This window comes from Berghia stephanieae, chromosome 6 (assembly GCF_034508935.2).
Source record: "Berghia stephanieae isolate SIO BIC M18660-M18661 chromosome 6, UCSD_Bste_1.3, whole genome shotgun sequence".
Lineage (NCBI taxonomy): Eukaryota > Metazoa > Mollusca > Gastropoda > Nudibranchia > Aeolidiidae > Berghia > Berghia stephanieae.
In genome coordinates this window covers 35,577,549-35,593,835 of record NC_088365.1, presented here as the reverse complement: position 1 = coordinate 35,593,835, position 16,287 = coordinate 35,577,549, and the positions used below count along the sequence as shown (strand labels likewise).

Below are 16,287 nucleotides of genomic sequence, written 5' to 3'. Positions count from 1 at the left end.
ATTTTTGTAATACACCAAGATTTACAGGTTGATAATGTATGTATGTGTGTGTGTGTGTGTGTGTGTGTGTGTTACACAAATGTAACATTTTTATCATGATTTCACACCAAGCCAACATGAATTGTTTTGACTCAGTAAATCTTTTATCCGTTATACGATGTCCTGTCAGATGAATATCTGTATACAAAATATGTCTTTCTGTAAAACTGTATGTCAAATCATTTCCACCAGTGACAAGTTGGGTCATCAATAAAAATAAAACTGAAAAAAGAAAAATCGTCGCTTTCATCATTCATGTGCTGTAACTACATTTATATCGAACTTTTGTTCGGACCCATATTCCATTCAGTGGTGTATTGGAGAACGGCGTCCTGTCCAAAGGGTTACAGGTCATACGTTGCGACCATTTAACAAAATCCGCAAACACACCCGCTATGTGGGCCGTAAGGCTCTAATGGACCACTTTCATGCGCTTTAATAGTTATGAATTGTCAATATAATGTAACATAATGTCACCAGTATTGGATTGTAAGTTGGCATACCGAGCCCAACGACTTCCAATGGCGAATTTGTGCCGTACCCAATTAAAAATTGCTCTTTTAATAAAAATCGAACAAAAAAAAAGGACACAGATATCAAATAAACAGCTTAACAATTCTTGTCGCAGACAATAAAATCTCGTGAATGGATTGGTCAAATTCCTCCTTATTGCTTTCCAATAAAAAGGAAATCTACGTGATTACAATAACTGCAAAATCCTTGCAAAAATAATTATTCAAAGGGTAACAAATGCTGTAGACAAACACATAAAAAGAACAGACAGATTTAGGAAAGGGAGAAGTTGTGCTGACCAAACCTTTACTTTAAGAAACATCATACAACAGTGTAACGAATTTGCAAAGGCAATTTACATTAATTTCATTGACTTTGCGAAAATATTCGACATTCTTACCCGAGAAAGCACCTGGGCCCATGTTTTGTGTTAGCGGACTAGATTTAATTCTTTACTAGTCTAGTAAATGACTTCATAGTCTTTAGCCTGAGCTAATGTCAATCACCCGCTTCAAGAAATCAAGCAGTGCTTGATAATCCCGATCGGCCCGGAGAACAGAGGATTTCTCGCTTGCATGCGCGATTTTCCCTCGATACACACGATCGGCCCATTGAGCATGCGATTTGTCCGTTGTGGGCCGATAGTGCGGGCCTGTCGCCACGTGTAAATGTCATTAGTCCTCCTTGTATTTGTACTAAATCTGTTTTCGAAGTTCCAAAAATCTCTCCCCGAATTATAACAGAACTGTACCCAGGATTAGGAAGTTCTACAATTGTATCTGGATGATCAATTTCCTCTTTGAATCGATTCTCATATCTTTATTGCCAACTTTAAGTGATATTCATCAGTAAACAGGACATAAGAAAATTCACTCGAATTCCATTTTAAATTAGATGTTGCCAACTGACGTGTCGATATGTTGTTCTTTTCAGACAGAAAAGTACTCATTCATAGATATAGGCACGCTTTCAAACAAACGCCGAGGAACAGTGCGAGCATGAACGTCAATTTCAAGCGTAGAAGAAGACGAAGATGCAGAAAGAAAGCAATCTTGTTAATGGACAGCAACGATTATTTCACTTTGTTGTTTTACATGGTCGCCGTTGTTGAGGACAATCTGCTCCTATACCTTACCAGTCAATTGAATGTTTTATAAATCTCTGTAAAATAGTATATACCCGTTTCATCGTGAACAATAAACCGTGCCATGTTTCATTGTTGAGACGTGGCATTGTGTCTGGTTGTTGTAGAGATATTTTCAATATCGCACATTTGTCGTTAAGACTTGTATAACAGTGCTCTTCAGAAAATTTTCAATTTACCACCATTTACCCGTATCAGCTAAAAACACAAAAGCGGCGATTTGAAAATTCAGATCGCATAATTAGAAATTTGATACATGATGACATTTTTTTAAATGAGCGGTATTAGAAAAAAAATCATAAGTCTAAAACTATTGCAATATTGTTGCTGGTATTGATCAAAAGAATTATAAATTCCCCGTCTTGTGATGAAATGTAGATTTTTTTAAAACTTAGTCTGAGACAAAAATCCCGGCCTCACCTGGATCATCGTCGAAAATGAAAATATAGTTGTAAATCAACACACAATATTTAGTAAATACCAAATTTAAGTCATAAATAGAAATATGTCAATTCAACGACAGTAGCAGAGAAAAAGAATCCAGTCTCATTTTTAAGGCATGGCACCAGGCAGCGGTCATACCCTAATGACATACTTTGATCTCAATCCAAGGAATTTCTGCTGCGCCTTTCTGTACAAAAGAATTCGGTCAATCTAGAAGGAAATTCAACCAGATAGTTTTGCCCCAAACAAGAGAAGAAACAAAAAGATGATTTAATCAAAAATAGAATCCAGGCATAGCTATTTTATCTCTTAAAAGAAAAATAACATTTTTACAATGGTGCCTCAGCTTGTTATTTCAGCTGTCATATGAAACTGCAAGGTCTTCACCAGAGGCCTAAACATATGGACTTACATATTTGACTAAGTATGGCATGAATGGCATTGAAAATACGCCAAAAATTAATTTTGACGACAAATCTTGAAAGCAAACCTTAATTTTAAGAATTTTAAAACAATTTTATAATCATTTAGAATTGGGTCATGACTTAACCTTTGGAGATCAGATCACGTTTAATTCATCTCGAATAAAGTGCCCAGTGAGAGACTTGACCATAAACTAAATAAATTTTAACTTCAGATGCAATTTAAGTTCCATCATATGTCTTCATTAAAGAAAAATGGCATTTAACTAATTAAATTATCATTGAAAATAGAACTATTATATGTCTACACGGTAACCTTATAAAAAAAGAGTGTTTCAAAAGAGTTGGATAAATTCAATATCTGCAGTTTTAGTCACATTTCCGACGTTTTATTAAATACGATATTTACCTTACACTCCTAATTAACAAATTAGGATCAGACTATTTTATTGATGCTTTGCATGTAAACTTGACATTTTATTTTTCATTTGTATTTACTGAGATTTATATATAGCTCATCTCCATCGACAGGGACATCGGAATATCTGATTGAGATGATTGGATGTGGACGTTTTCAAACAATAATGGTGTTCTTGGTTTGTATCATGAGCAAGTTGCCAGTTGTCTACACCTTCATGTTCATGTCCTTCGGCAACTATAACCCTGGTTGGAGATGTCTTGACAACTTCAATACAACTGACAGCAATGGAACTCAAGCTCACTACAGTTCCTACAAAAATATGTCCTTTTTCTCTTCATCCAAATCAACATCTACACTAGTACCATCATCATCATCATCACATCCGTTATACGTAACAGATTCGTGTCCAGAGTTTGAAGCGTGTAAGGATGTAGAGTTCTACCCGGGGGATTCGACAATTGTAAGTGAGTGGGGACTTATTTGTAACCGTGCGTGGATTCCGTCCCTTATCATCTCTGTCCAAATGGCAGGGGCGTTGGTAGGATCTTACATCGCGGGACAATGTAGTGATTCTTACGGTAGGAAGACAACAACGTACGGCTCCCTTGCAGTCATTGGAGTTCTTAACGTCGTTTCTGTCTTCTCAGTCTCGTGGCACATGTTTGCAGTGTTACGATTCCTGCTTGGTATTGCCTCTGGAAGCGTTCTTGCAGTTTATTACGTTCTCACTTCAGAATTTTTGACTAGAAAATGGCGGGCGCCGCTCACATCTGTCCCTGCTTGGAATGTAGGTGCTGTTTTGTTTAGTCTGACTGCCATGGGACTACGAGATTGGCGTCATCTCCATATAGCCAATTCTATTCTTTCCGTGATCTGTTTCCTGCCAGTCTTTTGGGTGCCAGAGAGTCTTCGGTGGTTGGAGGTAAAGAATAAAACAAAGCAGTTTATGAAAGTTGCTCATCAAATCGCCAAAACGAATAATAAGATTCTCCCACCTATCACGAGCGATTGTATTGCGTTAACTGGTGGCGATGAAACGTGTGAAGACTCGAAAAAGCAACATACTTATACTCCTTTAGATCTTTTTCACATTGGATATAAAAGTCATACAATTCTTATCTGCATTATGTGGATTTTTATGAGCCTTATTTATTACGCTATCACATTTGGTGTTAAATCTTTGTACGGTAACTTTTATTTTAATCTCGTTCTGGTATTTGTAGTTCAGTTACCTTTTGCCATATTCCCAATCATCGTACCAAATATCATCGGCAGATTGAAAGGCACGCTGGTTTTTCTTGCAATTTCTACTATTGGGTTGATTGTGGCCACGGGCTTTGAGCGCTTGCCAAATGGGGATATCAAAACGATCGGAACTTTGATCACGATTATGGCGGGAAAGGTTGGAATGACTAGTGGATGGGATGTAAACAAGGTTCACATGACAGAACTGTACCCCACTGTGGTCCGTGGTTTAGCTCTTGGGTGGGCCTGTGTCATGGCAAGAATTGGGGGAATTATCGCACCATTTTTGGTTCCTGACACCCCAAGTACTATTTTCATCTGTTACGCCATTATGGCTGTTCTCTCTTTAGTGTGTTGTGCTATTGTTTTCACCTTGCCTGAAACTAAAGGAAGACCACTGAAGAAAACGTTTGATGATCAGTTTTGTTCTCCAGAAAACAATCATTGTGACGAAAGAGATTATAAAAATTATGTCTCAAGTAAAAACGTACCATGCCCCAATAATGTTGGGTAGAGTCATGCTCTCCCCGGCCAGGCGGAGTTGTCGTACCAGTAAAGTCGCGGGTTCGAACCCCCATGCCGCCGCGAAATTTTCATTCTCTATTGACTTCTGGCACTTTCCTACTCACTTCATCTCTTGTTGTTATCAACATAACTGTCTGTTCCACTCACATTTCCCAACAATGTTTGCAGTGTTTGACATTTTTGAATTTTTGAAAGCCGTTGTCTGTTGTAGCGATAGCAGGATTTTTGTAAAAAAAATTGTGAGGTCATTTCTTTTTCACATTAAAAAAACAAACATTTCTCATCCATCAACCAAAGCAAATATAACGTTTATCTGATATTTTTCCCCTGTAGTGTTATGTTGGCATCAATGGCAAATTGGGAGGTGGAAACAAGGTTTGTCTCTGAAATTAAATTCTTTTGTTTCAAATGTTTGTAACGTAAATTACCAATCGAAAGAATATTGCTCTTAAATTATAATGTCGACGCTTTAAGTCTGACTACTAAGTTAGTAAATTGCTCTGAAGAAATCATTCGTTTCATTTGTTTTGGTTTGTTTTTGTTTTAAAGGGTCTTACGGCGCTTGCAACATATTTAGGTCTTATCAGCACCAGTAAAAAAAAGATAGTCAAGAGTTCTAAAGTTACAATTAAAGTGTCACACCACGCTTTAAGTCTGACTACTAAATTGCTCTGAAGAAATCATTCTAGGAAATACAGACAGGCAGAACTGATACTTAAACGGAACACCCTCGCGGCATGAACTCGAGACTGGACCTCATTTAAATACTATACTCCCTTTATATCTTGCCCCTCTGACTACCTCGGCCATCCATCTATTCCTCACATTGCATACCAGTATCATTACTACTAAATAATAATTCTCAATTCAGTTAGCTGTCGTCAAGAATGTTAATGATTCTAAGAACAGAAGAGCCACATCAAGTGAGTGTATTATTTTGGAATCTATATCTAAGTATAAGTTGAATGTAAGAATAGTTGTGTGTGTTCGCTAGATATAGAACAGAATTTTTGTTTGGAAGAAAAATTAATTGCTGTTCTTGGAAATTTATAACTCACCCTCTCTCTCTCTCTCTCTCTCTCTCTCTCTCTCTCTCTCTCTCTCTCTCTCTCTCTCTCTCTCTCTCTCTCTCTCTCTCTCTCTCGTTTCACTGATCTATTTTTTGTTTCAAAACCCCTCACATCACAATGACAAAAATAAACTGATATGCTACCATATTTTAATATGAAAAGAAAAGTGTTGAATAATTATTCACGAAAAACGTTAAATGGCTTTTGAGACTTTTTATGCATTTTTGGTATTCTAGTTTGCTTGTTTGCTTCTTGTTTATCTGAGCTCATTATTACCATTAAAATAGTGTTGGGGACCAACCCAGTATTGCACTCATATTGTTCACACTCAAAAGACAAGGATAAATAGGCCTACATGGCTGTAAAAAAATCTCTGAATCCGGAAAAATCAGACAAGCAGATGATTAGCCCATTGCGCTTTTTCTATACTGGCTTCATGAGAAACGCTGTTAAGAAATTTTGTGTTGATTAGAAAAGGCCAGTAATCAATTATTAGAGCCCTATAGTGACCCATTACCGAACGACAGCCGGATGGGAAGACATTAGGGCAATAATTTAATTTGTTAAACATTGAAAAAGGGTATCATGTTATAACGAGAGGATGATGAATTAATATGCAAGATTGGAAGATGGGCACTACATAAAATTTTCATGTATAATTTTGTTCCATACAGCTTTCCCTTCTCTGACCCAGAAAGATTGAGCAAATGGATTAATATTGTATCCAGACAAGGATCAGATGGGATGCCCTGGTATTCCACCTCACATTCTCGGATTTGCAGTGATCATTTTCTTCCGAAGGATTATGATCAGTCCAAAACAAGAAACGTTTTATTGAACACAGCCATACCATCTATTTTTCCAACACATCCAATTCACAAACAGCCTGTTGTTAAACAAACCCGTAAACTTCCAATAAAAAGAACACAAGAAATTACACAAAGAGGAACATAATGTAAAATATTATGCTAAATTAAGTTGCAACCATGATCATACTTATCATTGTCCTTCCATTGAGATTGATTTAGAGAAAACTAAAAGAGAACTTGAAAAAGTAAAGGGCCTAATAAAATACAAGAATAAAACAATAAAAGCATTGAAGATGATAATGGAAAGGAGAGATGATAAAATATCTAGCCTTTTAATAGAGATGGAAAATTTAAAACTCTTAACATCTGAAGAGCACTCTTTATTAAATTTGAACTTTGATAAGGACACTCTTAGTATAATAGAATGAAGTAAGAGCCACCTCCTCTTCAGTCCATGGAATAATTAGAGGTGTGAACGGTTTGTTTGTTGTTTTTTTTGTCGTCTGAGTGATAGCTAATTAATGCTGACTTTACAATCGGTTTTGAACATCGATAGCCGATAGTCTAGCAAAGTCTAGTTCGCCATGCGAGCTTTAAAAAAAAGAATTTTTTTTTCTCCCTCCACACATTCTGATAGTCTTTTATTCAGCTCATTATATATTTGTTAAACTCTTTGTCAATGTTTACAAACAAATGTGTATAACTGTGACGAAAACAAACCGATTGACTTGGTGTTGAGAACCATTGTTGCGATGGACGCGGTGCATGGATACCAAAAAGCTTGCCCTTATGGGATGTCTCAGCCAGCCTGTCAAGTTGGCATGCGCCGGGCGGATTTTTTAATAGACGATAGAGAGGTGGAACTCTTTTGCTTATCATTCTTGTTCTCCTTCTAATTTCTTTGGCGCGTACAACAATGAGCTAAGATGGCGCCGACACCGACAACACATAAAAAATGCCAGTGGTGTTCCGGTACCAATTGTTCCAATTCTCGACACAAGAGACCAGATTTAGGTTTCTTCCGTTTCCCAAAGGATCCTGAAAGGTGAGAAAATTAAACTTTAATCTATTAACCTTAACAAATAGCTATATTTCTAGATTAACACGTCTAGATTGTGTTATTAGAGAAAAACGAACCTTAGATTTCTGATCCAGTTCTAGTCTAGTGCACCGTGACAGTGACCCGTAAAGGTGGCTCTGTGGGGAGGGGGGGGGGGGGGGGGGGGGCGGGCCATGGTTTTCTTCTTCTTCATCTTCTTCTTCTCCTTTTCCGTAATAGCAGATGTGGTTGATTTAAAACACAGTAAAGGGTAGGGGCGACAGTGTAGCTACACGGCACTGAATTATAGCATATATGTTGTGCCAGTGGATTTATGCTTGAAATAATTGAGCTTTTATATAGCGCAATATCCAATAAATGTGCTCAAAGCGCTTTAGAGGGATGACTAGATAGGATGTATATTGATTAGACTTGTTTTGCCTATGTCTAGATTCTAGTACAGTAGTAATCTCAATGAAGTGAGCTTAGTTTTTTTATAAGTTTATCTAAAGAGAAGCATAAATCTAGTCTCTCTCAGCCAATTAGTATGTGCTTTTATGTATAAAATGAACTCTTAATCTGACCTAGCTCTCAATTAATTACTAATAATAGATCTCGATCTAATATTAACTGCGTTTGTTATTTTTTACAGGTCCAGGCGTTGGGTCATCCACTGCAGGCGTGCTGATTTGGATGACAAGTCAGCTGATGCACTGCACAGAGGAAATGTTTTATGTGAAGAACATTTCGATGCTTCCTGCTTCAGTGCAAGTGCAGTGCACAGAAAACGTCTCATGAAGAGTGCGGTGCCAACACTGTTTGCAGTCCGGAATCCAACTCCCCAAGCAAGTCCTGGACCTCCCTTCAAACCAAGGGATGTAGCTAAGTATGATAGTGGAGCTTCTACAAGCTCACAGTCCTTCCATGACGAAAAAACAGTGCCTTCTCCTCCTCCTGTCAATAAGAAAGTGACAACGCTGCAGCGTCAACTGAGGGCGGAACGATCAAGGACTTGGCGTCTGCGGCAAAAGATGTGCAAGAAGCAACAGAAGGAGGAAGATCCGAGCACAAAAAATGAGGAAAACATGGACACCATTCGAAAAACACTGTCGAAATACATGTCATCGGAGGCCCTCGAATTCTTCCTCACACAGGTGTGTGTTTCAAAGGCCCAAGGGAATAGAAGGCGATTGACATAGAGATAGATGGATGGATTGATGGATAGATAGACAGATCGATAGATAGAAAGATACATAGATGCACAGATAAATAGATAGATATATAGATAGACAGACAGACAGATAGATAGATAGATAGATAGATAGAGAGAGAGAGAGAGAGAGAGAGAGAGAGAGAGAGATAGATAGATAGATAGATAGATAGATGAGTGGATGGATAAATGGGTGGATTGCATCTGCATTTTTTGCCAAATTGGGACCTAAAATTTGCCAAAATTTGCCCAAAAAAACACCAAAATTTGCCAAGAAATTTGCCAAAAAGACGAAAATTTGCCTAAAAATTTGCCGAGGAGAACTAAGCGTTTCAGTAAAAATTAACACGCGATACAGAAAAAAAATATAAAAGACAATTTATTACATTTGAGGAGGCTACATTATGAATAGCGTTGTTACAAAGATTTTAAAGGATCATTATCCGTAGAGAGTAGCTTCCCTTGGTTTGGGCCCAGGCAAAGATGCACCATTTCTCAAATTTTGCACTTTTTTCTCTCGTTATTTTGTTTTCGCTTCTTCTTTTTTCTCAAAATTTGCCACGCGATTTGCCAATTTTCCCAAAATTTGCCACGATTTGCCAATTTTGGGAAATTTGCCAAAATTTGCGGATCGCCCTGATATTTGCGGCCGCAAAAAATGCAGATGACAGAAATTGGTGGATGGATGGATGAATAAATAAATACATCTTCATCACGTTCTCTAATTTCCTTTTCTTTTTTTAATCTGCCACATTTTCTTTAGATTAGATTCTACAATACTTATAAGAGAGAGAGAGAGAGAGAGAGAGAGAGAGAGAGAGAGAGAGAGAGAGAGAGAGTCTTTTTGTGACAGTCGACCATGGACATCATTGTAGTCTATCAGTCGACAGTCAATATCCGTGATTTGATTCATCATGCCAAAAGTAAGTTCAAATATGAAAGGGAACGAAATATTATCTATACCGGATGTGTTGCTAATTTCCTCTTTGAAAATCTTTTGCGTTGAAAGTATGAAGACCGGAATCTTACCTGCCATCGTGCACTATAGAGCTTTAATGTTACCGGCACAAAATAGCCGAATTAGTAACCGTCCTTAAAACGCCCAATTATAGGCAAAAGCCTATCTAGTTAGAGACTAGAAAATGTTCATGAAATGAAATTCGATTTTTTTAGCCACTTGCTCCACTTAGCCAAGTCATTTATTAGACTAGGAAAAAAAAAATTTTCTAGTCCGCTGACATGAGATCGGGCCCTGAATAAGTGTGTATGAAAGGTGCCAGACAAAGCAACAAAGAAAAAGAAAAGAAAAAAAACAATCCCAAAAAAATCAGTCTGCTTCGACTGAGAATCGAACCTCAGACATTCTGATTACCGGTCAGACGTGCTACCATTACACCACAGAGGCTCCCGATAAGTATGTATGTGTTGTTTGGTGCAAGCTACGGGTTCACAGCGTAAAAAGCGTACCCTTTGATGAATATAAGTATAAAATTGCCCCAACTATCGGGAGTCTATGTGGTGTAATGGTAGCTCGTCTGACCGATAATCAGGTATGAGGTTCGATCCCCAGTCGAGGTAGGCTGATTTTTGGGGAAATTTTTTTTCTTGTATTTTCTTTCTTGTTTTGTCTGGCACCTTTCATACACACTTGTTCAGGTCTTTAATCCCTTCTCAGCCGAGGACTCCGACAACGATCAGGACAAAACCAAGTCATCCCATTCCAGGACATAGGCAGAAAGTAACTCATAATTTTCTCTAGGAAGACGTTGAAGAGCATTGAGGAGAGTGTATGCAGCCTTGTCTGACGCCCACATTTGTCTGGAAGAACTCACCAGCACGTTGTTGTTGAGCTTGCACTTGTCGCAGTAATATAGAGTGCTTCGATTATTTGGATTAGATCCTCTTAGAAAACATAAAAGCGTAATGTATCCCACAAACCGTCATGCCATACCCTGTCAAATACTTTCCGGAAGTCTATGAAATTGTGAAATAGTTCTTTTTGGTGTTGCAGAAATTTCTCTGTCAGAATTCTGTTATTGAAGACGTGTTATACTGTGCTCTTTCCAGTTCGAAACCCAGCTTCCTTTTCTGCCAGGATATCTTCGAGTTTTTAAAAAAAAATAATTCTGTTTAGTATTATCCGCAGAAGTATTTTACTTGGGTGGCTAATGAGACTTGTGGTCCTATAGTTACTGCACTTTTTCAAATCTCCTTTTTTTAGGAGAGGGATAATCAAGGATTGTGTCCAGTCTTTTGTGTCGTTCATTATCGTTGGCATAGAATTGTCATTGCCTCCACTGTCTCCTCTCCACCATTTAAAAAAAAGTTCTGCTGTAATGTTATATATTCCAGGGGTTTTGTTGGAGCTTAAACCCTGTATTGCTGCCTCAACCTCATGTTTCATTATTCTTGGTGTGTCTGGGTTTTGTGTGTTTCTGTTCTCTGTCAAGACATGGGTCTGGGCTCAAATCGATGTTATACAACCCTTTGCAGTATTCGGTCCATCTGTTCATGACACCCTCTTTCTGAGTAAGTAGAGCACCCTTGCTGTTTTCAATAACATTAGTTTTTTGGTCTCCTTGTTTTTTGTAAACATTTTCAAAATATCATAGGCTTTCTTTACCTTCCGGTGCTGCATCCCATGATCAATTGTCTCTGCACTGTCCCATTACCCAGTTTTCCTTTGCTTTGCGCATATTTTCCTGACTTCTGCATTTGCCTGTTGATACTTCATTCTGGATTCTTCATCACGGTTTTTGTTTTTTTTTCAGTTCTCTCCTTTTGTCGCATAAACCCAATATATCATCTGTCACCCACGGCCTAATTTTTCTTCTTCTTTGTCCCAAAACCTCTTCTGCAGTCTTACGCAGATCACCGATGCTACTAGTAGCAGTGTCTTATGTTGTTGTCAATAAGGTTTAGGGACGCAAACTTTCCTCCAATGTGTGCTTGGAACTCTTCTACTATCATGGGGTCCTTGAGTTTCTCAACATCAAATCTTAGGCGTGTCACCATGGCAGAGCGTTTTGTCCGTGGTTTCAGTCTCAGGGGGCAGAACACCATATCGTGATCACTTCCTATTATATCAGCGCCAGGATAGGTTCTTGCTTTCGCTTTGTTTAACCTACTTAAACCGTTGAGAGATGATTTACAAGGAAAAAAAATATCCTCTCCCAAAACAACATTTGACTGATTCCCTCCCAGCCAAGGATTCCGGCTCCATTCCAGGACAAAGACTGAAAACAGCTTTAGGGGGATATAAGGCACAGTAAATGCTCCATGCTCACCATGGGAGTTTAGGAACCCCAGCCAGATCGAGTGATTTGAAAAGGGCATCTGCATTTAGAGAGATTTCTCTTCCTTTTACTTTCTGTTTAAAAATGCTCCAAGTGTTTTCAATAGGATTAACAACAGGGTTCATAGCAGGCTACAGCAGAATAGGGATAATGTTATTTATTAGATATGATATGTCGCTTCTGGCTCGATGCGGCATAAATAGCAATATTGTTAAGGAAAAATTGGACAACTTAAGTCGATATTACCTGTTCAATGTAATCTGCTCCTCTAAGTCTGTCCTTGATGCATATTGTTAGAGATGTTTAGTTTGACCTGAATATACCTCCCCATATAGTGACCACGCCATATCCTCTGACTTTATTGACATCATAGTGTTCATTGCAACAAAGTTAATGATGGTAAAATTGACATATTCCCTCCAGCTGAGATGAATTGACATAACCACATACTAGGTACCACAGGCGAAAATTTCAAAATTGAGCTATCATAAAAAGAGTTAAACCACTGTAAAGTGCTTTGCAAGTAATGAACAACACAAAAAGAATTATGAAAATCCGTCAACAAATAAATGAAATATGATAAAATGAATTTTATTGAACTTACAATTTTTTCCCACATATTCCGGTTACGCATTTTTTGCCGACTTTATGACGCCGTAAACAAAAAAGTTGGTTATATAACATTTAAAATAAACATTTTTTGCATAAACATGCAATCATAAAGCAAAATAAAAGCAGATATTAAGATGAAAAAACAATGATACTTAAATGAAACCATCCTCAAATATGACAGAAACAGCATCAAAATATAAAAAAATGGGAAATATAGGCCCAGGGACCCATATTTGGAGCCTCATAGATAAAAAAAATGAACATGTATACTACTCAAACTCAACATCTTTGCAAAAAAGTATATAAATTCTTTGTCTAATTTTTTTTGTTAATGTGGAGAAAATAGTAATTGCTCTATATTGAGCCGAAGGTCACTGCCAAGCTCAAAATTACGGTATGGAAAAAATGGTGTCAATATACTGAAAATACACAAAATCAAAATATTAACAAAAAAATAACTAATAAAGATAGGATGACATACTTTACATCAAATTACTCGTCATTCTTATCTCTATCCAATAGAAGCAAAAGCATCTCAACATATTATCAATGGCATCCAACATTTTTAAAGGATTTTGGATAGAAATTCAATATTAGGCATAACTAAAAATATTAGATATCTTTAAAAATTCATAGAAAATCGTCAACAAAAGACATACAAACATAACTTATACCAAATGAATTAACTTCTCAAGCTCTTTCAGACAAAGCCATATACAATCAATTTAACATAGAAAATTAGTCAATGAATCTAACAGAAAAAAGGCTAATTTTGGTACAATGAACACATGAAAAGTATGAGTATGAGAATTGAATAAGACTAATTGAAATTGCGCATGAAGATACACATATCATAAATCAAATTAATGTAAAGTCAAAGCTCTGCTGTATAAGACTACATTTAATCAATTAGAGAACTGAATTATTTTTATATGTGTGAAAAAGGTACGCCTTTACACAAAGGGTAGTAGAAAGTTTTGGGAAGGTGATCATTGTGTAAATCATGATGTTCAAACTCAAACTACCACCAGTACTACAATCTCTACCATTTTATTTTGGTGCTTTACTTCATCATAGTATAATTCTAATCAGTTATCTATTTAGAAGTATACAAAACGTAAACACAATGCCAAATACCATTCCAATTCCTTTTTCTTGTGTGCGGAAATTCCTCTTTCGGCATTGAAATTCCTACGAGTACGAGTGGTGTCTGAAACTCCTGTGAGCCAAATTTAAAATTGGCGTCTCTGTCTATTTATCTTAATTCTTTAAAAAAAGCTCACCTCTCAATCAACATCAACATCATCTTGCTAGAAATTGTAAGTTACAATTAAAAAAGTTCGATTAAAAAAGAAGAAGTAGAAATTGCCTTGAAATCTCTAAAAACGAACAAATCACCAGGTCCAGATGATGTTACTAATGACATGTTGAAACACATAGGAACCCTCACAAAGAGGAAAATGAAACAACTGTTCAATGCAAGTTGGAAACAGGGTAAACTTCCACTCAAATGGAAACAGGCAACCATGATACCAATTAAGAAGGATGGCAAGCCAAAAAATAAAACCGAAAGCTACCGGCCAATAAGTTTGACAAGCTGCTTGGGTAAACTGATGGAGAGAATTGTTAATCGCCGTCTCCAATGGTATTTAGAAAGCAATAAGTTGATATCAGATGAACAGGCTGGTTTCAGACAATTACGCTGCACAGAGGACCAGATAACATACATCTCGCAGCTGATCGAATATGGTTACCAAGAAAAAAAACACACAGTCACAGTTTGGGTGGATATGGAAAAGGCATTTGACAAAGTCTGGACAAAAGGACTACTTCTCAAACTTAAGAAAGCCAACGTTTCACACAACATGTTTGCATGGATTAAAGATTACCTCACAAATCGAAAAGCAAGAGTCCAATCTCAAAACTCTAAAAGCAAGCTAACGAACATGACAAATGGAGTACCACAAGGCGGGGTTCTCTCACCAACCCTCTTTGTCGTTTTTATCAATGACATCTGCGAAACCAAATGCAGAGGAGTAAAAGCAGCCATGTATGCAGATGACCTTGCACTGATATGCACTGAAAGAAATATTGGTACTGCAAAGGCCAGGATACAGATGACTCTTGATGCTTTGAGCAAATGGACAAAAGACTGGGGTATGAGAGTAAATGCTGATAAAACCACATACACAACATTCAGCTTATCAACCAAAAAGCAATCTATGCGATTAACTTTAGATGGAAAGATTCTGAGAGAAGACCTTATGCCTAAGTATCTAGGAGTGAAATTTGACCCTCGACTCACTTGGAAACATCAAATAGATGAAAGTCAACAGAAAGGGTACAAGAGAATGCAGCTTCTCCGAAAACTTGCTGGAACGCAATGGGGAGCAAACTCAAACGTCCTGAAGAAGACATATCTTGGATATGTAAGACCTGCAATAGACTATGCCATATCGGCATGGGGAACGTGCTCACAGGCTCAATTTCAAAAGGTTGAAAAAATCCAAGACCAATGCCTACGCGTGATCACTGGAGCAATGAAAACAACACCAATTCACAAGATGGAAACCCACACAGGAATAAAACCTCTCAAAGAACAACGAAATTTAAAAATAGTGACACAATTCTCAAAGATAAAATTCATGGAATCCCAACCACTGCATCCAAGTACAATGGAAAAGAAAGAGAATCGACTCAAAAGGGAAAACTTCATCGCCTTGGGACAAAAACTAGAGAGCGAATATAAAGTGACACCAAAGGAAGATATTGCCCAAATCAATGTCCCAAATCTCAAACCACCACCGTGGAAAAAGAAACAAAAATCCATAACCATCAACAAGAAAAACATTCGAAGCAATAATGACAATGCTCAAACCCTAAAGATGATCGATAAAAAATACCCAATGACCAACTGGATAAGAGTTTATACAGATGGCTCAGTTTCCGGCCCCCTCATGAATGGAGGTGCTGGTGCACTCATACACTGGACAGATAAAACAGAAACAAAAATATCTGTATCAGTGGGTTCAATGTGCACAAGTACTAAAACTGAAGAAAAAGCCATCCTCAATGCAACAAAAGAACTATCCAGAGATCACAGAATATACGGGAAAAATGTGGTTTACTTGACAGACTGATGATGCTCTCCGGTCTATTGAAAATTACCAGGACTCTGAAGCCGCACACACTGTGGAGGCCCTTGAGGGCTTATCTGATAAAACAGGAAAAATTGTGCTGCAGTGGATTCCAAGTCATGTAGGTATATATGGAAATGAAATTGCCGATCAACTGGCCAAAGAAGGAGCCCAGAAGGAACAACCGAAGTCGTCAATCACTTACCATCAGCAAAAGAAAATAATAAAGCTAAAAATAGACAAAGAAAGGAATGACACACACCTAGAACACAACAAGCAGGATCCAATCCATGCCATTCAGCGAAGTAGCCAAGTCACTCTATTCCGCCTCCGAACAGGACACAATAGACTAAGAGGACAT

The 16,287-nt window shown here is 37.6% G+C and overlaps 1 protein-coding gene across 1 annotated transcript in view; it reads left to right on the top strand.

Moving 5' to 3' along the window:
• The window catches only part of LOC144975683 (solute carrier family 22 member 15-like), a gene marked incomplete in the record, with an annotated part of 24,513 nt that extends 18,592 nt beyond the window's left edge, over nt 1–5,921 (top strand). Inside the window, 1 exon segment of the mRNA XM_078919873.1 lies at nt 3,093–5,921. Within this exon segment, the coding sequence (XP_078775999.1) occupies nt 3,093–4,742 (1,650 nt within the window).
• Between the last annotated feature and the right edge of the window lie 10,366 nt (nt 5,922–16,287).